This window comes from Sciurus vulgaris, assembly GCF_902686455.1.
Source record: "Sciurus vulgaris genome assembly, chromosome: 4".
NCBI classification, from domain to species: Eukaryota; Metazoa; Chordata; class Mammalia; order Rodentia; family Sciuridae; genus Sciurus; species Sciurus vulgaris.
In genome coordinates, this window is record NC_136464.1 from 125,292,126 (window position 1) to 125,319,563 (window position 27,438).

The following is a 27,438-nucleotide window of genomic DNA, read 5'->3' on the forward strand; positions in this document are numbered from 1 at the left end:
TTGCTGGGCAAAGTGGTGCATGCCTATAATCCCAGTAGCTTGGGGGGCTGTGGTAGGAGGATCCCAAGTCATAAACCAGCCTCCGCAACTTAGGGAGGCCCTAAGCAACTTACCTAGACTCTGTTTCAAAATAAAAAGGGTTAGGGATGTGGCTAAGGGATTGAGTGCCCCTGGATTCAATCCCTGGTACCACAAAAAAAAAAAAAAAATTGCCTTGACTCAGTGAAGAGATTTAAGGAAAGAAGGAAACAAAGAACCTAGAAGTTCATATGTTTTATTTTCATATGGAAAGCAGCCATTTTAACATTTTTTACAAAGAAAGGCCAAGCCATAATTTAATATCTTAGGCTCTATAATTCACATCCACTTCCAAGGAATTATTTTAGTTAGTTTGTTTGTTTCTTATAAATATATTATATTTAGAACAGGAAAAGTAAACAAATATTTTAAAACACTAAACTTTTATTTTATCAGTTTTATCTATTTCACATATATCATTTATAAAGGCAGTTTGTGTGCTAAAGAAGGAAATAGGGAATAGTGGCAAAATATTTAATAGATACAGGGCCATGTGGGGAAAAATACTATTATGCTCCCATCTCCCCATCTATAAGTAGAATAATAATGATATCTGTGTTAGAGGCTAATGTGTGTATAATATCTACCAAGTTCTTAGGTCATACCTCCCACAGAGAGTAACACCATGTAATTAGCTACTGAAGTCATAAAATTAATAAATAAATACTACTTTAAAAGTAACAAAACCATACATTTCTTCAGTTTTGCAAAAACATGTTGACAATCTGTTCATCCAGAGAATATTTTTTACCTTTTTGATAAAGGTTCACTATTAATGCATGCATCTACAAGTGTAGACACTTGTTAGCTCCAATGGCATTCCATTATTAGGCTCATAGCCAAATAACCTCGCCTCTCAGTAGACAACAGTAGACACTCTAAATGTGGAGTGGTTTGTCACGATTATTTGGTAATCTCTTTCAGTGTAACTCACACAGCAAAAGTGACAATATTCCTGTCACTCCTCAGAATTGTCCCAGCTCTGCGGGTTTCCACATTCAGGAGAATGAAGAAAGCCATTATGAGGTATGCCATATCTCTATTGAGACCATCTTAGTACTGAGCAATTTTCATTTTCCTCATGATTTTAAATGCTCTATGGTAACTATTACAGATATTTTCTTTGCTGACCTCTTTTATGGTCACATTTTAATGTTAGGGCTTAAAGTAGCATTAAGTAAATACTTTTAGAAAAAAATCAGTGATGATCTTTTTCCTGTGGGATAATTGTCCAACTACTAAATACAATGTTCACGACACTGAATAAAAAAATGATGTCTTTCTAAACCTAGTTTTGGAGAAAGTAATGGGTGACTTTTTTTTGGACTTAAAAGTTGTGATTGATTTCTTTTTTAATTGAGCCTAAAGGATATGAACATCTGTTTGTTGGAAGAATGATTTTCTTCATTCCTCTATACTCAAGGAAGATACAGAAGACAATGTACTTGATGTGATTTAGTTGAATTGGCAGTTTCATTGATCTTTTCTTTTTTAACCACTTTTCTTCAATTTGATATATTTCCTGCCATTTCACCTTAAAAACTATTACTTTCTTTTTTAAAAAAAATGAATTCATTCACAGTAAAATGGAAAATTGGTGTTTTTTTTTTACCTTTTTTTGTTATTTTTGAGAGAGCAATTCAGTACCAATTATTCCATCACAGATAGATATAGAAATTTGTTTTCTTACAGTCTATTTTTTAAGTGTTGAAAATAAGAAATTTATCACTCTTTAATCATTTTCAAGTGTATTGTTCAATAATTTTATACATAGTGACATTGTTGCACAATGGAATGAGTTAAATACTTATAAGAAATTATGTCATAATAGTTATCTATACTAATAACAATTAATATTAATCTATATCTAATATTAAAACATATATGCTGCTTCCCCTATTTTTAGTCATAATCAGATGATCCATAGATAAATAAATGTGTATATATGTTTGTGCTTATGTTTTATTCCATTTTCTCACTGAATATAGGTGATGTAAACTGATGTAACTAGCAAGATTTCATCATTAACTTATCATTCCTAACCTATCACTTTTAATTTAGGTATGATAGTCATTGTTTACTTAGAAATGTTAACATCAGTTATTGAGACGTTTTTGTCGACACTGCTCTAAGAATTTTATATGAATCACTATAATTCTTCTAATCTATCACTGAATATAATACATGCTACTACTTTATCTATCAGTATGGGAAAATGTAAACAATTAAATACTGATAAATGCTTATTTATGATTGATTAAAATGCATCTTGCTTTGAGATATGTTAGAAAAGGGAACATTTTTATACTTATTGAAATATTGTTTGCTTAACCCTGACAACAACTCCATTAGGGAGGTATGATTATTATTACCATTTTTCAGATGGAGAAACAGAGACATAGAGGTTATGTAATTTATCAAAATACACACATTGTTGGTGGGGTTGAAATATAGTAACAATCATGAGTTCTGAAATTACAAGGATAACTAAGTTGTGATGCTATCTTAACTAAAAACAAACATAAAGTCTCTCACAGATTTCTGTCAGGAATCATAGAAATTACATAACAACAATAGTGAGTCACAACCTGAAGACAGGAGAAGAGAGTAGATGACTTAAGTCAAATGCTAACTACGGATAGCAGTAGAAGTAGTTCCTAGTATTTCTGATCTTGGAGTCATATAATGATTCTATTGTCAAACTGCATAAAAAGTAGTTTTCCAAGCAAATGTTAAAGAAAATGGTTCATATCTGAAGTTCTTTCTTAAATCAGATTTCAAACAAAGTGCTAAATTCAAATTAACTGTCCTGTTCAAGAATTCCCTTCCTGGCATACCTTCTGTTATTGGATACCCAGAGCACCATAGTAGTAAAAATAAAACAACTGAAGTAAAAAAGTGCTTATTATTTTCATTCCTAAATGCATATCTACTTTACTTTGATCTATACATTTTATTTTCATTTCCCTCCTGCTATATCCCATTTCTTTACCATGAAAGAGCATAGGATGCAAACAGACAGAGATTTCAGTGTCTATATTCTGCAATCTATAGGAAAATGTCTCATAGTTATTGGAATTCACACAAACCTGCATCTCAGTATGAGTAGCTGTTCCCTGTCACTGTTTTTGATGCTTGAGCTAAAGAGTTTTTACAAAATGGTCTAGTGTTCAGTGTATGAATTTTTGAGATAAGACTTCCCTTGTAGGAATGAAATCCGAAAATCAATGTCAGATGGAAATCTTAGCTTCAAGAGTTAGGGAGATTGGTGGAAGGGTTTAAAATGAGTGTGAATTTTAGCTGCCAGACCTTGGAAAGGTGGCAGTTATCATGGGTGTGAAATTCATAGGTGCAGATGGTGGATTAAGATATCCCAGGCTGGACCAGTGCTATAAATCTCCACAGCAAAATTGAGAAACCCATTTTGATAAGGAACATATTTTTGACCTTCTATAAAATTTTATAATGTAAGTTTTGCTGGATTAATAAATTCATACAAGTTAAAATTTTCATTGGTTTCATGAAAATATCAATTGTATCAAATATTGTGATGTAAATAATAGAATACAAGTATGTCATATGGTAAGATCAGTGAGTAGGAAGAGAATGTACCTAAATAAAATTATTCCTTTTTCTATTACTATATGTCTTGCATTTTACATGCATAATACATTTCAAGACAGTAGTTTCCAGGGTAAATATAACCCATTCCCACTAATGATGAAGTTATGAGGCTTGAGTCTAGGTCACCAACCAAGGGCATAGAGTAGAATGAAATGATAATGTTGTCTTCTACCTTCAAAGGAAAAAAAAATTTTCTTCAGTGTTACTTGGTTTTGTCTTATATTTTGTTTTCTTAAAAAATTCATATACCAAATAATATTTAGTATATGAATACACTACATACCTTGTATTTTCCTGTTCTTGCTAATTTTGAATATTATATGCCTGCATTTTTCTGTACTTAGAAACAATATAGTCATATTGACCAGTATACTTAGCTTTTAATAAATAATTATTAGTCCTTAGACAAGGTATTATAATTGATTAAAAATTATAATAATTAATGAATGAATCACTTCACAAGAATTACAGTTTTGTGTCACAATATTTGGGAGTGTAAGGGTATTTACAATGGATAATTTTTTACTAATAATTAACTAAATTAAAATAAACCAGTTAATTTTCATTTTCTTTATAAAAGTAAGACTTCCCTAAAGTACTTACTATATTAAAATATATACCCAAAGACACCCTCACACACAGTATACGCCTATATTTTTGCATACATATTTTAGGGATAATTCATGATATATAAAAATATTTTAATTATCAGTAACATACAAAATTGCTTTAAAAATTCAATGAATTGAGAAAAATGATAAATAATGTGCTACCTCTCAGTCACTCACTGAGAAAGATTGCATATATAATGACCAGTGGAGAAAGCATGTTGACTAACAGTCTGGCTTACTAGATAAGGACATAGTCCCTCTCTCATCCTTTTATCATGTAGTCCCTAAATACTAAAGGGAGTCACCTCAGTAATGTTCTCAAAGGCTAAATAATGTACTTTATGTGGCTTTAGGAGAAGTTTTCAGTTCAATTCCCTGTATTTCTGCAACAGATACAAATAAATCAGTTAATAAATTTTCTACCTGTTCAGAATTTTTTCAATTATTTAACACTATGTAAAGATTGGCCATCAATTTCTTTTACTCTTTAATAAACACATTCTGCCAATTCTTCCTTCACCACAGAAGAAGTGGACTTGGTTGTATTCACAGGAAGAGCCACTTTTGACAGATTTGCTGATGGTGTCAGCAGTGGTCACAGGCTTGATGGACAGCCACAAACCTTGTGATGGCCCAACTCCTGCTAATTAGTTGTTTGACACACTCTGTGTGCCACAGTCTCAGTCTTACCAGCCAAAGACATCTTTACCATTCAGAATGACAGCTATGATACAGCTGTTTGTGGAGAGAATAGAGTGCAGAAAAAGAGGGGAAAGAGCCTTTCAAACAAGTGACAACCATAGCACCTATCATCAGAGGTTTGTGAAGATATAACAAACAAACTAAAACCCCAACAGGTGGAATAAAAACAGTATAAATCTGTTGAATGAGTATGCACGTTCATTCATAAAATGACAATGCATAATACCTGACTGTGAGAATTAGAGAAAAATACAGCTACCTCCCAAGTTCATTTTAAAGCAATTGAAGTTGCATCTTTTTTGATTAAAGTCTTCAAGCATTTGCTTGTGGAAATAACATAGTTGTGTAGAGTTGTTGGAAGTTTCTGTCCATGTCCATGGACACTAATGAGAAAGTCTTGTATTTGAACACGTGCAGAGTTCATGGTCATACCACATATAGAAATGGAAAAAAAATAGAACCTCCTTGTGATGTTTAGAAAAGTGTACTTACATTGAAGTAATAATGAATGAAGCTCTTTGCATTTATTGCTGAGTGTGAACTGTGAGATTCCTTTTTAATCACTATTCGAATAATCTATCTGATGGAAACTTATAGTACCAAATATTAGAAGTATATATTGACTAAGTTAAATATTTTTCACATAAGTAGTTCATATTATAAAATCCTCATTTTAGTTTCAAAACATCCAATAAAAAATGTTTTAATGCAATAACTAATAATTTCTATAATAACCAATCACAGACATGATTTGTAAATATGTTCTAAATTATGACCCATATTACAGAAATCATAACAATGAAATACATTTTTATGCTTGTAATAGCATCTAAATAGTTATAAAATATAAATATTGTGATGCTCTGATATCATGTAATGATTATTTCAGAGGGCCCGAAATATAATATGTTGTGTCATTAAATTGGGTAATATCGAGGTAGAATTATAACTGGTCTTATCTGTTCTATAGCACAAGCAGATATAAGCAGAAGAATGTTAAACCAATTTTAAATGATTCAAATAACTCATCTCTGCCAGTAAAAGATAATATAAATTACATAAATCAACTTTGACTTGTTTTTAGCTTTTACTTTTAATAATTTTAAGTTTAAATATATTAAAACTTATTTACAAATGCAGGAAGCTACATGGAATTATTCTAATTATTGAGGAATAATTACTGGGACTTTTATTTTCTATGGATTAGGTTAGACAGTGCATTTATGTCAGAATATAAGTATACTGTATTTATTGAATACAAACTAAATCTTAAAAAAGAATAAGCAAACTGGGTGAGGCGGCACATGTCTGTAATTCCAGTGGCTTGGGAGGCTGAGGCAGGAGGAATGACAGTTCAAAGTCAGCCTCAGCAAGAGTGGGGTGCTAAGCAAATACTGTATCCTATGATGTATATAGTGTAGCCAAGTGTTATTTCACTTAAACTACCGGTTTACTTTACTATGCATGTGTGTTTATACTTTGTCACAGTGTGGGTTGGACATTGTGGGTCAATGTCGAAAGTTTGAAAACCAGTGGTAATGACTGTGGGTGTGGATCAGTGGCATAATGCTTGGCTAGGAAGTGCAAGACCCTAGGTTCAACCCCCTGCCCAAAATAAATAAGTGAATAAAAGAAAGGGGGAAAAAAAAAACTGATGAAAAAAAGTAACACATACTTACAACTTATCATTTATCAGATTCTTTTCAAAAGCACTTTTACTATACTAACTGCACTAATAACTCCTTGGGATAAAATCTGCAACTCCTTGTTTACAATTTAGTAGATGAGGACATAGAGAGCTACCTAGCACAAAGTCATCTTAGCAAATAAGGTGCTCTAAAGGATTCAAACCCAAATGGGCTGTGCTCTGAGTGACTAAGCTATGATTACTGACAAAGATGGCAGCAAGTACAGGATTGACACTAGCCTTCTGACTTTCAGTGCAATTCAGTACTGATCTACTTCATCAGTTCCCTCCCTGCTAGGAAGCTCCAAATTCCAGAGAGCATTTGCTAACCTTGGTTTATTGAATCAGTTTAGTAGACTGAATGAGGTTAGAAAGGATTGCTATCAATACTTCCTCCTGGTGTTTCACAAATGAATTCCCATATAAATGCATTCAACACACATAAAGTAAATTAACCTATTTTCATTTGATTAACCCATTCACTTGTAAAATTATATGACTAGAAAACCATATTCAAAGAACTGTTATACCGTATAACCCATTCTTGGTGAATACTGGCCTAGATCATGAATGATACCACATGTGAGGGTAATATGAGACTAGAAGAAAAATAAATCATTATTTGGTTAAATTTTTAATTTAATTTTTCAAAATGCCAACTTACATGTTTACATTATAAAATTGGAATAAAAGTAGTGGGAATGCTACAGGAAACTATTTAATAAGAATTTATTTTCTAGCTGCAGAAGATGCAAGTCCCCTAATGCCCTTGACTCATAATGTCCCATATAATTCTATACAGTGCCAGTTAAAGTCTGAGAAGGAGACAAAAAGCAAAGCAAAACCCCGCAGAAAAACAAAGCATAACGCATGCAGAGTTTATAATGAATTCTAAAATAATGAAGTTCACACATCTAATATATACTACATATGTGAGTTTAGCCCACATACAGAAATAGGAATTTTTTTAAAGCATTCTTTGGAGAAGCAGCTTATACTCTTTCACATTTATCTCATAGTCTAATATGCCTATTCTGTGGGTATATAATTATTTCTATATTTTTGGCCTGGAAGCTAAGCTGCTTTGAAGTGTACTTTCTGGCTGAATTATCTCAATTTCAACTTGATGACTATTTAGGACACAACATGTATCCAAAAAAATGCCTATTACAAAATCTCACATTGCTGTTTAATTTCAAGCAATTTATAAACATGTATTGTTTTTCCTAAAAATTTACAAGAGTTTTATTTTTGTTTTCAAAGTGGTGGCTGGTTTATTTATTCTTTTATTGACCTAGTTATGTAAGAAGTCTTTTAGGCGAGACCATGGAAAATCTCAGCTTTCCCTGGGAAGGAGAAAGCAAAATCCATTTTGGCAAGTCTAATCTCCATTTTGAATATATTTAGAAAACAGAATATGATAAGTAATGTCTTAAATAAGACAACAATTGATACAAGAAGGAAAGACAAAGTTAAAGTCTAAATATGGATTGGAAAAATATATAAACTGTAGAAGCACATAGTGTAATGCTTTTCAGCAATAAAAAAGAAAACATTGACATGTGCAAAAGCATAAAGAATCTCAATGGTGTTATGATAAGTGAACAAACACACAAACAAACCACAGACACAAAAGGCTACATGCTGGGGGTTTCAGTTCACCGACATATTAGAAAAAGCAAAGTTGTAGGGACAAAAATGAGAACAATTGCCAGGTGTTGGACTTGAGGGAAGATATTAACTAAAAGGAGCACAGGGGAATTTCAGGGGTGATATTGATGTCCCATAACTTGATTGTAATTGTGTTCTTAAAGGAAACTTGCACCACTAGAGTTAAAGAAGTAAGGGAAACTCTATTTAAGACTAGTGTAATAGAGGACTGACGGGGAACCAGAAGTTCACTGAAACAGAAGGCAGGAGAATTTTTAAACTTTTGGATGTGAGCTAATGGAAAAGTACTGGATGACATTAGGTGGGAGGTTGGTCAATATAGTTAGGTCATCTGAGTTTGCTAATTGGCTTTTATCATGGTGACTTCCTTGACTTATCAGGAAGACTAGGAGGTAGGAGCACTATCTTTCCTGGTGAGTACATTTCAAAGGAATGGTTTCCAGGTCCTTTAGAAAGGTGATTCTGGGTTCTAAAAATGGCAAAAAAAAAAAAAAAAAAAAAAAAAAGTACATGTCAAGTAAGGAAAGAACTAATTTATAATTGTAAGTTTTCTAGATTAACCCATAACAAAAAGAAAACCAGGAGCCTACAGTCAAGAAAAAGCCTGTCTAAAACTAGAGAAAGAAGTTTCATCAAGCTGAGCATAATTATCTGTCTTAGATTCCATGACTGTGTGTTTGTCAGAACTCATAGAACACCACTCCTAAAAGAGTGACTTTTACTGCATGCAAATCATAATTCAACAAACCTGACATTTAAAAAATTCAGCTGGGAAAAATGTCATCACTGACGCACAATGAAGGCGATGTAATTATGATGCTATGGAGAAAGGAAGAAATGAGGCTGCAGCCTCACCAGGAAGGAGTCTTTTTCTCTTCCACCTATGAAACACCCAACATCTTTCACTGGTGACATGAGAATTTATAAATCTAATTATTCCCATATATCAGAGATCAGTTCAGAATTATAAAATAAAGACCATAGTTGATAGAAATAATGTATTTCCTTATGTATCTTTCTGTTTACTGAATAGTTAATTGGAGCTATTGTCCTTTTTATTTCCACCAGAAGTTGATGTACATAGTTAGGTAAGAAAAGTGTTTCAGCAGAAGTGAACTTTGCTTGACGGAATGTGTTTTTCAGAATGCAATAGTGCAGTGACAGAAAGAGAAAAGAGAGTGTCTAGCTGTTGACTCCTGTACTGCTGAATACTTTAATTCCAGAATCAGAGAGTATCTACTCTCTTTGTACTATGGGTCAGAGGGCAGTCCTCATTTGTAACATGGAGTAAGCCGAAGGGGCCTTAGGATATAAGGAACTAAGATCTTCAGGGAGGCGTGCTTTAAGTTTCTTACTAACAGGATTCACGAGTTTCTTTCTCCCCTGTTTTTAGTTACTTTTTGAAAATACAAAAGGCTCATTTACCAGCACCTATAGGAATGAACATCACAGAAACAATCAATCAACACAAATACTTTTCCTATGAGGCTCCCCAGTGACCTTGAGAAGTGTGACTAATGACTTAAAGGATGGAACAGGCAGAAGTTTTGTGATAAACCAAAAAAAAAAAAAAAAAAAAAAAATGTTCAGCTGCATGATAAAGAGAAATAAAATGAAGAGAGCTAGATATATGTTTAGTTTAAATAAATCCAATAAATTCTATAACTGCTTCGTGCAGCCTTGGTCCTGGATCAGAAGTACTCAGCCTACACAGTAATCAGGACTTTCTCAATAAACCTCAGCCTGTTACGGTTCTTACCACATTTACTTTCTCAATACGATAGTACATTACAGCTATCTACTCGATTATGATCAGAGTTCCTAGCAGTTATTGATAACCGTACCATAGACTTTATATCTCAACCAGCACAGGCATGAGGAAGGCAATCAGAACAGTGAAATTCCTAACCTGGATATATCTTCCTGAAATTCAAAGATGATGACTCATTTCTACAATTGAGCTTGTGATTCTCACTGTGGCAAAACTTCTCGTGTCATTTTTTATTTTTAGATCTTTGGCACAATTATAGAAAATTATTATAGAAAAATCACAGCTCCCAAACGGAGGAGCAATGACTGTTTTTAAGAATTCCAAATGTTGGAAAAATTCAAAAAAGTGGTACAATGCATTTCTTGGTGGAGAAAGGCAGATACAAATTTGTTTACTAAAAGAATGAAGCAAAATTGCAAGGTGGTTTTAATTTACCTATCCCCTGCTCCACCCTTTCTTTCTGTATCCTGCCTTCTATTCCCTTTGCCTTAGCTACTATAAAAAAATGTCTATGCTTAAGGCCTACCTTCCTCTTCAAAAGTCTCCTCTCAGTATTTTGTGTTCATTTTCTGAGTGTGCAGCAGAGCTAAGTTAGATGAATATATGGTTGATGAAACTGACAATTTTAAGTAGCTGGTCTCCCACTTCCCTTTCACTGAGATGCAAGTGAGTAAAATGAATTAGCATAACAGCCAGAGGTGTTTGCAAGCTGAGTTCACGGAAACCATGCCACAGTGATTTGATGTATTAGAGTGACTTCTCAAGAACCACAACATATGGGGCCAACATTTCAGAACAGTACCTGTATCTTAATGAATCATTACAATCCACATTATGCATATAGTTCTTCCTTAAGTTATAAGCAAAATGATGCCTATTAGGTCTGCAATTATAAATTTTTTTCCTATATTCTTCTGAATTTTTTTCATATATCTTTCTATATTCATTAGAAAAGTGATACATTTTACAACTAAGTATTCAGTAATTTTAGCAATAGGGGGTATGCTTCTATTTCAGCACCTAATCTATTTAAAAACTTAGAGACAGTATGAAATAAAGATAGGAATGGAAGATCTAGGTAATAATCTAGCATAACCCTTGCAAAATAATCACTTCTGAGTATATTAGTAATTAATATATTTATACAAATACAATTACTACTTAAGTATGGCAACAGCTAGTACTAATATTATTTTTAGTGAGTTCAGATTATTATGAATACATGATATTTCTGAGGGCACTCTGTACTTGCAAATCTGTACATTCATTATTAGAAAGTTTCCAACTGCCTTTACTAACATCCCCCTATTACACAAATACTCTCATGTTTCCTTTCCTACTTAATGTTTGCTAAAAAATGTCTGCTGTAGAAAATAGAACATAGCATTTTTTTTTTTCCAGGGCAGAATGCTCCTCTCCGTTTTTAATGCATGAGCAGGCGTTTTGGTTCATTAAGCTCAGTGGCACTGATAGTAAACTAAAGAGGAATGAAAGGAAGAGGACTGAAATACCATCATCCCACTAATGATACTGAAGCTGCTCAGCTTTATTGGGAGTCTGCCCAGACATCCACTAATAGAAGGCTTGGTCCAGGATGTGAACTTGGTATTAGAGTGCCAACATTGCAGATCAAGAAAAGGAAAAAAAAAAAAATAGCTAGAAGAATGTCTGGAATAATTTAAGGAATTATCCAAAATAAGTGTGTGTGTGTGTGTGTGTGTGTGTGTGTGTGTGTGTGTGTACGCGCGCGCGTGCGCGCTTACGCACATATGTAAATGACTACATTGGTAGGTGGGATTGAGATAAAAAGGGTGAGAGCACAATAGAATAGAAATAAGACAGAATAAATGATGGAAGTGGGAAGTATTCAGTTACCTAAAGATTGTTTTGAATAAGGAGTCACAAGGATTTAGGTATCTCAGAATGTATGAACTGGAGAATATCCAGACTGCTCTGTGTTACTTTTGTATTTAAAGCATTTAGTTCTTGAATGTTAAATAATTTCGGACAAAAGTGCCTCTCTTAAGCGGGGACTAGAATACATGGCACTTCAGATACCCATACACTTCCATATCGCTGCTATTTAGGTATTTACTAGCACTTACTTACAATAACTAACATTATTATTTCCTTTATAAATGAATATTATTGTTCCAGTTTACCCCTGCACATGAGGGAGCAAACAGAAATGTGCCCTTTGAAACTGGAGGGAAGAAAACAGATTCTCTGTTCAAATTGGGCCCATGCCCAGTTTGAACAGAGCATCACTCAGCTAGCTGGGGATGGCAGCTTTCGTGGCCTCTGGCTAACACAAACTCCTCAGTGGCTTTTCAGAGCCACTTAGAATCAAGTTCCAGCAGGCTCAAAGTAGAAGCTGCAGCTGCAGACACTGAGGAACACCTATATGGTCCTAGATGCATGCTTACTGGCCCCATTCTGAGTTCCTAATTTTGTGCTTATTTTGTGCTGAAATCAGAGGTAGCAGAGAAGGGACATTCTTCTCACCCTTTTTCCCATCCTTTTTTTTTTTTTTTTTTTTTTACTAGCCCTCAGAGTAAGATCAACCTTTAGGAAATTGCTCAGGTATGCTCTGAGATACAGAGCAAAGATTGGACTCAGTGACATCTTTGCCCTTTAAAAAACTCAGAGCTAAACACAGAAGTCCTTTTTATAAATTTAATGGTCTGATAAAAGCAAATGAATCAACAGAAAAGAAACAGTAAGAAGGCCAGGTTTGATCACTACCTGAATTCATACTGGACATTTCAACAAAGTGTAAGAATTGATCCATGGTTAAAGCTTTTATTGCAGAGAGACTTAGCTACAGAGAAAAAAAAAAATGGTACTTTTTTAAAAACTATACTAAGAAGATGCTATAAGGGGAGGGAATGGAGTATATGTAAGCAATGGGAGGAAATCCAGCAGAGATGTCCGTAGTAAAAATACATTTTTAAAGTAAAAGTTTCATGAGAAGGAACTATAAACTATTTCTGGGTCCAGGGTGGTCACGCTCAGCAGAAGTCTCCATTTACTACCTATGTTATTGTAATTCCTTTAATTTACTTCAATTTTTATTTCTACATACTTCAAAATAAATATAGAGGAGAAATTAAGTGTTCTTATTAACTAGGAAACTAAAAGGCCTTTATAAAACTAAAAGCCTCTTGGAAATCAGTAACATCAGGTGTGAATTAGAATGTTAGCTGGCTTGACAAGGTGTAATTCCTCTCTCCCTTTCTGACCAGTTGCTTGTTCATCCAATGTTATGCTGAGAAAGTTTAGTATTTCTGAAAAGATAACTGATTAAGGAAAAATCTTATACTTTAATGCAAACAAAATCTTGAAGAAATTGTATAACACAAAATGTTGTTTTCTAACATCATGGCTCATTCAGAATATCACAGATAATTAAACAGATTCTTTAGCTATTCAATTTAACAAATAAACTGTTCATTTTAATAAGGTACCAGTACATTGCTTATCTACTATAGACAGATATTTTCCTGAACACTTTGGGGATATACATATTGAGTTCCTAACTTCTATGCCTTAATTTTCTAGAGCTTGAGACTGATCTTACATTCATACCTATATTGCTGTACTTGATATATATACAAATATATGTGTATGTATATATTACAGTGTGTGTATATATATATCTGATATATATTTGATATATATACATATATGTAATATATTTTATGTATGTGTATATACACACACACACACACACACACACACACACACACACACACAATGTAATATGGCATTAAAGGGCAAACAGGAGTTGAAGATAGATTGATCAGGGCAATATATCAAAAAACAAATCATGGAAGGAGTGAGATTTGAGCAGGGCCTCAGAGGATAATAGAACTACTAGGACCTTAGTAAGCTCATTAGCAAAGAATACTGCTGGAATGCAACAGTCCAGGAATAAGGGGTAGGGAAAGTGAAAGGTATGAGATGGGGCCATTTAGTGACTCTGTGATGCACAGGCCCACAGTCAGCAGAAGTAAATGTAGATTAGTGATACTGCTGATATGAATTGTAAACCAGAAATGATTATCAAAGACTTTTTGAGATAGGCAGCAACACGAGTCTTTAAAAATATTTTTATTTTGGAGAGAAACAGCACAATGAAATTTGTCTTTTTTGCATGTATAATTCACAAAACTTCTCATAAAGGAATTTTCCCCTTTCATAAAGTGATGTTTTAAGAGCAGGGAAAGAAGAGGATATAGCATAGACAAATGTTTGTATCAATTAGGTTGATGTGACCCTCTTCCTTTATTTTCCTTTCCCCCTCTTTAAAGCCCTCCCTTCTGTTTTTTTTTTTTAATTATTAACATGTACTAATTATACATATTTATAAGGTTCAATGTGATATTTCAACACATGCATATGGCATACACTGATCAAGTCTGGCCCATTTCCATACCCTCTTCCCTACCTTTAGTAATCACTAGTGTATTCCAGTTCCCTCCTTCCCTTTCTCTCTGCTCCCCTCCCCCCACCCCCAATCTCTCTCTCTCTTTTCCCTTCCCTCAACTTCCTTTAACTTTCACATATGAGAAAGAACATGCAGGACTTATTGTTCTGTGATGGTTTATTTCCCTTAAAATGATGTCCTCTCATTCCATTTCATTTTGCTACAAATGACAGGATTTAATTCTTTATGTTAAATAGTATTCCACACTTTCTTCATTCATTCACCAGGCACCTAGGCTGAGTACATAACTTAGTTCTTGTGAATAGTGCCACAAGTATGGTATCGCTTTGATATGCTGATTTCATTTCTTTTGGCTATTACCCAGAGGTGGCCTTCCTTCTATTTGAATACCTGGAAACATTGTAAAGTTACTCTACAAAAACATTGTAAAATACTCTACAAAAACATTTATTTTACCTATGACCTGGTTAACTACTGTTATGATGTCAACTAATAAAAAATATTATAATGAAGAAAACTCAGTCTAGCTTTGGTATTCTTACGCTCTTTCTTTATAACCTTCTTCCAAATGAACAAATTACTACCAACCCACTCTCCCAACACAAATCCACAGAAATCAGCAAATTCACAGAATTTTTTCAGTGCTTATTAGATTACCTGGTGAGTGCAGGATGTTATACTCACACAGATCAATACGAGAGACAAGAATGAAATGAAAAAGAATGATATAATACTTACTGTATGATAGATGCTGTAGGAACACAAAGAAAGCAGATGGATTCTGATAAAGACCAAATTGAAGGACCAGTTTTGGGCATAGTTAAAGTGGTGATTGGGAATTCAGCAGAAGAGCACTCAGAAGCAAAAAACCCTAAAGGTGGAGGGAGCAGCAGGTTAGGGTTTAAGCAGCACTTGTGTACAGGAGGAGCTGAACTTCTGGAGCAACTGGAATAAGTTCTTCCCAAGTAAGGCCTGATGACAGGGCTTTCTGGGGGAAAAGCAACAGTAGCAAAACAAATGAAAAACTCCAGTACAGTGAAGTTAATTATCTAAACCTTCAGGTTTCTTTCCTGGAGGACTCGTTTACCCCTTTAATAAACCAATGTGACTCATTATTCTTCCATAAGGTGATTCATTTGATGAATATTAGTTACCTCAAGAGGTGATTAATGTGACTAGTGCTCATGGAACGCGTGACCGTGAAAGCAGGGCTTGAGTGCCCTCAGTCAACAAATAAAACGTGACTCTCTTGTTAGAGAAAGAGAGATGGAGATCTTTCAAGATTCATTAGATACCTCATACTGGGGCACTTTCTTTAAGGAAACTCACAACACAACAAACACACACACAACACACACATACCCACACATTCACACGTTACTGCTTATTATACATTTGACTATACACCTGTTATACCATAGACATAATAAATATATGAGTTAAAACAGTCTAAGTCATTATGTAACGTACAGCTACGTTCAAGTTTTACAAAGGAGTTAAAAGATTATTTCTACTGCCTGAAATAACAGAGCACTTGTGGAGCAGGTGGCATTTGATCAGAGACTTAGAGGAGATATAGGTGTACATAAAGGACTTTCCAGGAAGAGGGAACAGAATGGATCAAAGTCTGTCCAGAGCTTCAGAGGATGGTAAGGAGACCTGGCTCAACTGAATGTGTATAGTATATGTTGAAAATTAAAGATGATAAAAAGAATTTAATCACATCTGGAGACTGAAGGACACCGAGTGTCATAAGGCATTTAAAAGTCATTCTATAGATAGTGCAAACTTGTAAGTTGGTGAACTATGATATCATCATGAGAAGAAACAAACTTTGAGGGACTTCCTGAGGTTAGCATCATTTATCTTCAATTACAATACTGTGGGCAGATATATCTTATGTACTGAAGTATTTTGTTGGTGACAGTTTTAAGATCTATCTATCCATTTATCCTCTTTTAAGGGATTTATTTGCCCTTAATTTGTACAATAACAAAAAAAAAAAAAATAGTTGCCAATACCTTGTTTTTAAACCAATGAACAAATTACTTTTTAGAATCTGTTTCTTTAACCCGGTTTAATAATATACAAAATTAAGTAAATATTTATTAGTCTAGATGAAGTCATACCTATATATGCAACATTTTGAGAACAATTATACACTATGTACTCTGGCTTTAAATATAAACAGTTTACAGTACAGACAGGGAAATGCAGGTTGCTCATCTTCAGTAAATGAAAAGAAAACCAGATGAATGGGGTAATTTGGAAGGACAGAGAGAAAGTATAAGCACTGCTATACTGTCCAGTGTCCTTGTCTCACTGGCCAGGACTGGACTGACACATTATTTGAGGAGTAGAAGTACATTGAGGAAATGCCAGACACATTATGACCACCTGCAGTTTCAATTTAGAGAAGAGAAAATGTTTTTAGATTTTTAAAAATGTTAACCAGTTTCTCAGTGTCACATGAGATAAATGTTATTTTCATAAGTGATAATGTTTCCACCAAGAGAATTTCTGAGGAGTCAGTATTTCAGATAGAAAATTACTTGCTTTTGCATTTGGTGACTTGGCTTCCTACCTCAAAGCCTATATTCAGTAAGTTATGTTTTAGACAAGTATAAATTTGTTTTTAAGGATGGAGTAAATTTTATATATTTACAGTTTATATATAAAATGATGTGAATACCAATTTAAAAATAGCCCATGTATTTTTAAAGCATTGTTCATGATTATCTTAGATAAACCTGTAAAACAATCATCATTTATCCACCTGTAATGTTGGAGATATGTCCTTTCCAAAAGTCCGTGGATGCATTTATTTCTTTGATTTTGCTACATTTCTATGGTTATGAATTCAGTAATATGCACAGCTTAGGTATTATAGAACGCATTATGAAACAATCCTGGAACATTAAGATTAGAGTACCAAAAAATAAATACTATTTACCCATACCTGGCATAAGAATTTTAAATGATTATTGATGTTGCTTTATTTATAAAATATTCTCAAGTAATATGCTTCAAAATGATACATTGTTATATATTTCCTAGTAATAGAAGTTTCCTAAATTGAAATAGCAAATAATAATATTCTTCAAATAGCTTCATTTAGCTGCATTTAATAGATATTACATAGATGATCTTCTAAATACTACTAATTATATATATATATATCATGTATATGTAAACTATTTTTCATGAATTTTCTCATTTAAAACTCAAAGAATATTAAAATCCCCATTTTTGACAGAGGAGACTACTGAGATAACAAAAGGTATAGCAAAAGCAGAATCGTGTTGAGATTTGAATTGTAACCCCAGGAACAATTGTTAACACAAGATCATACTCAACATCATCAGGTATTTACAGACCACTGAATTGATTAATGTATTAAATTATTCTGACAAGTTAAGGGAAAAAGCTGAATATATTCCATTCCAGTCCATTCCATTACACTGTCCATTACATGCTCTTTATATGTCAATTAAAAATTGTGAGTTAATCCTTCTCATGTACAGAAAAAAATTTTTTCTTGTGTAGACCTAAAAAAGGTGATTAGTCCTTGAGATAGTTTGAGATCATTAAGGTTATTCATATCATTACTATGAAATAATGAAGTACAAAGGAACCTGAGAAAGATTCCTGAATAAAATTAGATATTCGGGGCTTTGAATATGTCATTTTTCCAGTTCAGCAATGTAATTTTTTTGCTTTTCTGCCATTTTTCTGTAGCCCAATGGAGTTTTGATGTCTTTTTGCTAATGATTGCCAGTTTTCAATTCCTGAGAGAAGACCATCTTATTTGGAAGGCACTTGTCTCATCCTTCATCAATTCTGTATTTTGGAGTTGCTGCTGTCACAAGTGATGATGTCTGACATTTGAACTTCATAGGATGATTGTACCCAGGGGCTTTGGAGGCAGCTGTGTTTGGTGTCTCATGGACATTAAAAGTAATGCCCTTGCCGTCACTTCCTAACGAACTACTAGTCATATAGTAAGAACCATGAATTCAACCAGTGTTTTATCATTATTCTACTTACTTTGATTTATTCTTCAGTATTTCAATAGCACAATGCAGCCAACCTCTTGTTTGTTCTATTCACTACAGCTATGCATTGAGTTGAGTGCTTTGCAGCTATTTTTCTTTTAATAATAACATTTCCTTTCTTCTCTGGTATCTTGGAGCATTTTTTGGATTTGCTCATATTCCTTCTGTTTTTCTTTTGATTCCAGGATTTGTTTGCATTCATTTGTAATAAAGTGATTTTTTTTTTGTATTCAAGCCAAGCCTCTTAAATTATCTAAATGTGTCAGTAAGTTCTAGAGGATGTCTTATTTCATTTCCTGTTCTGCTTAATTTTATAGTATTAGGAATTGTGCAACCTATTGTAAAACTAATTTGAATAATTTCTTATTCAATTACACTCTTGATATGTTGTCTTACAAATGCATTTTTGAGATTTCCTTTCATGTTCCCTTCCTGTCTCTATGTCTGGGCAAAAGGAGAGAGCCATCTTTTGTCAGAGATCTTTTAGTTGAGGTTATTTTTAAAATGAGCAAGGTGGGAAAATGGACTTCTTTCATATTCATGCTACTTACACATAATTAATCTTAAATTGCCACTTGATATTTGACAGTGCATTACTTCTTTTCCAGAACTACTGTGCCATCTGTAGGGATATATGTGAGTATATGTATGTATATGTGTGTATCTTACAAAATGGGGAAAAGCAATGATAATTGGTAGCCAACCACTGGGGACTACAAGGAAAGCAAGCATGTTCATTTTGCGGAGCTCTCTCATTTTTAGGCATATTGTTTCATAGCCATCTATTTTCAATATATGAATACATCTCAGAGTGGAGGCTGGTCTATGACTGTTGCCAAAGCAATTATGTAGCCAGCTGTAAAATTAGCTTAAGATTTGTACTTGTCTGTTTTTCTGCCACCCTAGAGAATTCCTCCATGTGATTTGGAGACTGTGGATTCCTACTATTCAATTTGACACAATTCAAAATAGAAGAAACATAATTAATAATTGTGAATTATATATATAATATATATGTATAAATGTAGCTTATACACACACCTCTCTGTATTCATTCGCCTTAGAATAAATCACTGCTCGCCACACTTTTTAAATGAGCTCCAAGCAAATCTTCTGATTTCCAAAATGACCATCTTCTCTTTCACAAGAGATGTTTCACCCTCAAAACAACATTGCTACTGTTTCTATAGTGATGCTTCCTCCCTGTTATGCTGAATGAGAGTGCACCAAGGTCCTAGGTTCTCTACACCCACTCCTGCATCCCCCCATTTGCTTTCTGTGCACGTGATGCTCTGTCCAACTGTAAGTGGATATCCACTGTAAAGGCAACAGACAAACACTGAAGCTGTCCTTCCTGTTTTTGCTTCTCCTAGACTCTGTTCTTCAGTTGCTGATCTCTGCTTTATTACACTTTAAATCCACCCAAACTCCTCCATAATCACAAATTCCTAATGGTTTAGTGTCTTGTCAAGTATCTTTGTTTATAAATGAATTTTTCTTATACTTTTCTTTTAAAGTCCTAACATGTAAAAATTGTCAACTGTTTGTTATTCCTTGTTCAGGTCTACAGATGCTGAAATTCAGTTACAGATTTTACCTCTCCACCATCACACCTAACATCACACTCTGCAAAGATACAGTTAGATTTTCAAGGCCTAAATGCAAAATGTTTTTCTTTTTAATTCTATTTTTTAGTTGGTACTACTGCTCTTACGTTCAACATCTCTGTGAATTTGATTGCCCTTACCCATCTCCCTATTTCACTCTTTGCATCTTCTTTTTACCCCTTCAGACCCGTCATTATTTTTTTTTGTATCTTTCACTATCTGAGAGAATTATTTCTGAACGTTTTAGACATTTCCTAGATTGAAGACTGATGTCAAATGCTCATCAAGGAAAAGAGAGGATTAGATTAAAAGTTTTGTCTTCTCTAGTTTTCTATCTGTGTTTAGCAGGTTAAAAGTTAATTTAAGCACCATTAAGGTGAAGGAACTGGTGGGAGTCATTGAAATATGGGAGCGGGTGCTGTTCTTTACTGAGTTCAGAAGAATACAGTGCCAGATAAGGTATTTTAATTCACAGGAGCCACCCACCAGAAAAAAGAAAAATGTAGGTTCTAAGGAGTTGAAGAATATTTTCTCCTCTATGAACATCAAACATGGGGTATTTGAAAGGAGCAGTGCAATGAAGATGTGTTTCCCAACTGAGGAGTTGGTTTAAACATAAAACTGTAAGATGCCTAGAGGGAGAAATGGGAGAAAAATGATCTGATTGCCTTCGCACATCTCTGAAGCTTGAAATGGGCAGAAAGGCAGGCACATTTTCCCAGAGGAACCCCCTAAAGAAAGCCTGTTCTGAACCTGGTGATGCCAAGGCTTATCATATTCTCTAATCCTTTGGCCATTTCTGATTCAGGATTCTCCTTTAAAACTACTTCACCAAGTTTGAGAGGCTTAGGTGAAAAGTCAAAGCCTTCTGGAGAGAGAGCAATCCCATGTTATTCAGATTTACCTTTCCTTAAATTTTGCTTCCTGTTAATTCTGTTATTATTTACTTATACATTGTCACTTGCCCTTTTCAATGAAAATGCATTTTAAAGACACACATTTGACTTTCTTATCTGTGAACTTACTTCATTTTTAAAACTTTGGCTAAGATGTTTCATACACTTTGTTTTATTTAAGCTACTCAAATAGATCTGTAAATAGTTATTGTTTTTTTTATATATAGATTATAATTACTACCACAATATGTAAGAGGGTCCATTGTCAAGTGTTGAGAACTGTCTGAATTTTAGGATAGTTTTCTAAAGACAAATAAGTTCAAGAAATTGTTTTGAAAGATGTCACCATATTAGTAGAAATATTACTTGTGAACTTCTCAAATTTTTCTTTAAGTTTGTGTTTTACTTATTCATCTTTAAACCATTTTGATTTTTAGAAGTGTCTCTTTTCTACTGATTTCAAAAATAATTTATATAGTAATACCTTAATCATTTTATTTATTTATTTACTTACTTACAGTACTGAAGATTGTACTCAGTGGCACTCTACCACTGACCTATATCCCCAGGCCTTTTAATTTTTATTTTGTAATGGGGTCTCAGTCAGTTGTTGCAGCTGACCTCGAACTTGGAATCCTTCTTCCTCAGTATCATTATTCATTTTTAATTTGACTGCTAATTAATCTTAGACACTACACTTAACCTAAAATCATCTATAATGACCATGACTATAGAACAGAAACAAAAATTAAGTAATATCAAACACTAGAGAAACTGACATTTCTCAAAATTCACCCTTCTAAAAATTAAGTTCCATCAGGATTTTTATTGACATAAACTGAAGAATTGCATTTTAATTTAGTGTCAAGAAATAAAATTTAAATTAGCAGTATGAAACTTGATGCTCTGTGCCTTTCCCCTTCTTCTAAGGCAAGGTTATTTGTTATGCCATGCTTCCATTTTTAATTGGCAATAACTGAGAGTCTGATCTGTAGTTATGGCCTTATTTTTATACTGAGAAGGACAGATGCACAATAATTGAGTAATCTTATTTTTAATTTCCTTACTCTCGAATTCTTGATGCATAGTATTCACTTTAATTCACAGTACAAAGTCTAATCAGTTCTGGTCATTGGTTTAAGTAAGTTCTGGTGATATTTTAGTGAATAACTTTATCAACTACTGAACACTGTGATAACTCACATGAGGCATTTATCAAGTCATCATTCATGTGATGGCAAGACCGGAAAGCAGAGTTTACAATGAAGACATTTAATGCTTTAATGAATTGTTTTGGTGGTTAACAATATCTAATTTTAAATCCAAACTCAACCTTTTATAAAAAATAGAGATATTAGAATTGGCTGCCTTTCAAGAGAAAGAAAGAACTTTAGGGCCTGGCATGCTGCCTGATACATAACATGTGTTTATGGTACAATATTTAGGGAGAATTAAAGTATATACTGTAGGTCCCCCAAGTTATCCCATAACTGTATGACCTATGGATTCTAGCATAAACAAATATGAAGGGGTCATCAGCTTTTAAACTCTCTACAGAGCTTCAAACTCCTAGCAGAAAATTACAAATAAATTAGGAATTCTACTTTTTTGAGTCTGGTTAACAAACATATGGGATTATATAAGAAAAGACAGGGTAAAACATGATTCTTATGGTAAGTGGGAACTTTTCCCTAGTTGACATTTAAAAATACATAGTGCAGTTCTTTTCACTGAAATAGACACTGGAATGGAAACTGCCCAAACTCTCTCATGTAGAAAAGAAGGAAAATGCTAAAGCAGCTCCTTACCCTATACTTTATATGCTTGGTGTATCTGGCATCATGTGTTTTCAATGAGAACCCACACGCGTTAGTGTTTACTAAGCAGCAGGATGCACAATCTCCTACTGCAGTTCATAGGAAGGCAAGCATAACATATGCTCGACTATTCCACAATAATTTGTAAGAAGATGCATGTGGATCTATATCTAATATGAAATTAATTTTTGCCCTCATGTGCACAGAGTTCTGTAACCAGATTTTAACACAGTGGTTTGTGATATTGTAATCCCTCATTCGTGAGCCATGTGTTTGAATTATGGTTCTTGAATTATCAAAGTCATCTTGCTGTTTGAATGCTGCTGGCATTGTATTTGAAGAGGTTTTATAATCAAGACTAGCACTTTTAGGGGAGATGTTGATATTGTCCCTGTAAGGGGGTACAATAGATGTTAGTTAGTGGCTTGAAACTAATTTTATTTTTATATTTCATGTATTTACGAAACAAGCATTATTGTCCACAAAATACTAGAGTGCTTAGAAATTCTCTCAGTCTCTTTCCACCGCCCATCCTTCTCTCTCTCACACACACATAAATACAGGTGGATGTTTTTGAATTTACAATCTATCATCTGCCTACTTAGCTCTAAAATTCTAATACAAAAAGAATAATTCAATGAGCTTCAAAAGTTTGAAATACTTTAGCAATTTTATTAGAGAGAATTTAATACCTAGGGAAAACTTCAAGCCTTCAGATGCATAGTGTAATGAGTCTTTATCTAGTTAAATGGTCTTATTCACTGTTGTAGCCTCAAAACAATTATACCAGTATGTTCTTCTGAGCACCTATCCTAAGGCAGATATTCCCTAGGTATCCTCATTGATCTCATTTACTTCTCTTAGCTTGATAATATTATAATTATCACGACATTATAGCAATATAAAGTGAAAGGAGTTATATACAATTTTATTATCATGGAACATAGCACTGCCCCATTTGAAGAATGAAGGAACTTCGGATAGTGTAGAGGAAAAAGAGGTGGGAGGGGATGGGAATGGAAAAAACAGTAGATGAAACAGACATCGTGTCTTATTTTTATTACTGACTTTGGTAAAGATCCACAAAATATGTTTATCTTATCTGCACGTAGTGTGAAGTCAAATCTACAAGGTGGATGACAGAATCAGGGTAAAGAAAAATCTTAAAAGTGACTAGAATTTTTTAAGAAAACAGATTTATAAAACAGTTTTATATTATTGTTCAGCATATAAGTTAAAAGTCAAGGAGAAATATAAATAGAAATTCATTTGACCTAGATTCTCAGTGAAAAAAAAATGATAAGATTTGGAGGATTAAATTGATTATAATCTATTGGAATCCAGGAGGTTTACATTGTCATTTAAAATGATGATATTGTCTTGTTCAGGTTCTGGGTTAAGGAATTTAATTATTTGAGGGCCCACCTGTATTTTGGGCTGGTCAGGTTTCAATTCACTTCTTGACATTAAAGTTTCAAGTAGGCATGGCTGCAGTGAACTTTATACAATGCAGGAAGACTTAGAAGCAATTGGGCCTCATTTCCTGTGGCAGCCAGGTGTATCCAGAAAACAAGAAGCCCCGGGAAGCCAGTCATGGGAGTTCGGGGGGAGCTGTGTTTGTTCTGTTTATCTTCAATATCTAAAAGATTATCTTGAAGAACTGGAGTGAGCAAATCTATGGCATTCACTTCCACAAGTGTATAGACATGAGGAGAAAAGCCTGACACATTAAGAGAAAAATCTTTAAAGTATAGAAGAACTGCTGCACAATGGAACAGGTTGGATTGATAAGTAATGAGCTTCTTTTCCTTAGAAATGCATTTCTCATATTAAAAGATAAATTGGACTATTTGACATTCACTGTTCCTTGAAGCTGGAGATTTTGTACTTAAAATGTGGAATGAAATAGTGAGAGAAACTCACTTATGCATATTTAAAGTGTATAAAATGGCATTCCTCCTGTAATTTAATCTTTATTTTCTAACATTTTTGTATGTAGTATGGCAACATTTCATAGCAAACAATTATAAGAAAATCTACTGTCTCATGAATGTTGTTTGTTTACTAAAAAAATACTTTCTAATCAGACGCAGGTTACGTTGGTTTGATTTTTTTTTTTTTTCTTAACTTCTCTTTTTTCTCTTAACTTTTACTGAAAAAAATGGTAAAAAGGATAACAGAATAGTTTTTATAATATGTAAAGGTAACTTAAAATGCATCTATCTTCATATTGAGATTATGTATTAGTTGTTAGAACTCATGTTTTTGACTCATAATTCTGAAAAAGAATCTATTTATAATCGTTCATAAGTAAGTGGTATGGCATATCTCTAATTAGCCTGTGTGTGTTGCCATCATCCATTCAACCACTTCTAACCATTAGTAATAGATATTAATGCTCAAAGTCTTTTTCTTTCTTTCTTTCTTTCTTTCTTTCTTTCTTTCTTTCTTTCTTTCTTTCTTTCTTTCTTTCTTCCTTCCTTCCTTCCTTCCTTCCTTCCTTCCTTCCTTCCTTCCTTCCTTCCTTCCTTCTTTCCCTCCCTCCCTCCCTTCCTTCTTTCCCTCCCTCCTTTCCTTCCTTCCTTCTTTCCCTCCCTCCTTTCCTTCCTTCCTTCCTTCCTTCCTTCCTTCCTTCCTTCCTTCCTTCCTTCCTTCCTTCCTTCCTTCCTTCCTTCCTTTTTTGTACCAGGCATTGAACCCAGGGGCACTTAACCACTGAGTCACATCCCTAGCCCTTTTTTTATATTTTTTTAGAGACAGGATATCACTAAGTTGTTCAGAGTCTCACTAAGTTGCTAAGGCTGGCTTTGAACTTGTGATCCTTCTGCCTCAGCCTCCTGAGCCACTAGGATTACAGGTGTGTCCCACCATGCATGGCTTGCTCAAAGTATTTCTGACTTCATGAGCACATTGTCAAACTGGTCAAAGTGTTTGAATTTAACTGTTTAATTTTAAAGACTTGCAAGTTAAATCCCATGGAATTTGATGCAGAACTGTTTAAAAATCATATTGGCTTTCACACATATATTTCATTTGGTCTCACCAAAAAAGGTAATATAAAGAAAATGAGAAATAATGTTTTAAGAGAATGAATATAGATAAAAGATTTAATTTTTAAAAGGCTCTAAAAATGTTTTACTAAACTCTTCTTTGTGCTGTTTGGAGGGTTTTTGTTTGTTTGTTTGTTTGGTTGGTTTTTTCTTTTGTTAATTTGACATGCTGTTTTTTCCCAAGACGGTTTTATGGAGAGTTGCTCTACAGGTAAAGCACCTCCAAACATTGTGTGTACGGTAGATAATAAGCATGGATGTAGGCGCAGCCAGATATGGGCAAATTACCTAAAGTTTTATTCATTAAATTTAGAATTCAAAAAGATATGTCAAAATTCTAGAGGAGAAAAAGAAGCAGATTCTTTTGTTCCCTTGTGAATTGACTCATTAACCCAATGAACATAACTTACTTGTGCAATTCTTGTTTGAAAAAAGATGTTGCACATAGAGGAAGCATATCTCACTCTCTTTAAGTCAATTATTTGAAACACATCAAAGCTTAACTAATTTTGACACTGCCCTCATATTTTGTTTCATATTTTTTTATTTTGATCACGACGTATCTTTTACTGAGAATCTTTATTACCTGGTACTGCTTAAGATAGTTCTACAAGAGAACAAAGTCTTGTAGTAGGTAGACATTTTTAAATAATCAAAATGCAGTTTCAAAATATCCTGGAGGAAGGGGCTGAAAGAGTTGTCACATATTCTGATTGGGGGCTTGGAGAAAGCATTAAATTGAGATAAATTTTAACTTGTATCCAGAAGAAAGAGAAGAAGTTTGCCATGCAGTGAGATTAGGGGCAATATTTCAGAAGAAATGTGGAAAGAAAAAATAAAAATAACTGACTGTAAAGTAGGCTTTATTTTGCATGAGTGGAGGAGGGAGATCTAGAAAGTTATATGAGGGAGATTAGCTGTGTCTCATTTGACTAATGTAAATAATAAAAAAGTTCAGCTGATAGTGGCAGGGGCATACATGTATGATAGAAGGCCACTCTGGCTACAGTGTAGCCTCAGGTATTAAAGTCAATTTCATTCTGATTCAGAGGATGAATTAGAAAAATACCACAAAAATCCCTATGAAGCGATGAGTAACAACAGTAGACCATCATGATCATTTTGCTTTTCTTACCCTCTGTGCTTAATTTCTTCTATGAAGAGCAGTCAAAAAGAGTGGTGTTAACTGGGCTTCAGTCACTCTCTGTAGCCCCAGTCTCACTTTCCTTTCTCTTTCTTCCTTCATTCCCCAAACATTTTTCCGTCATTATTGTGTCACCAGTCTTGTGTTTACTGAAGAATCTCTTGTGAGCAGTAAAGGTGACGGGACTTGTGCATGTTAGTGTGTGAGGGCAGGGAGGTTGTTTACAAGACTTTCCAAATTAAGGTGAACAAACACTTGAGTGACAAAGTGTCAGA

The 27,438-nt window shown here is 33.9% G+C and overlaps 1 protein-coding gene across 8 annotated transcripts in view; it reads left to right on the forward strand.

The window, feature by feature from the left end:
* The window catches only part of PCDH9 (protocadherin 9), an 864,633-nt gene that overhangs the window by 324,452 nt on the left and 512,743 nt on the right, over window positions 1-27,438 (forward strand). For 5 of the 8 annotated variants that reach the window (XM_079136488.1, XM_079136489.1, XM_079136490.1 and 2 more), the window contains one exon: window positions 1,003-1,104. The exons of 2 other annotated variants lie outside the window; for them this stretch is intronic. In XM_079136488.1, coding sequence (XP_078992614.1) covers window positions 1,003-1,104 — 102 coding nt within the window. The remainder of the gene's footprint in view (window positions 1-1,002; window positions 1,105-27,438) is intronic. One more of the 8 variants, XM_079136491.1, reaches the window with a different exon arrangement.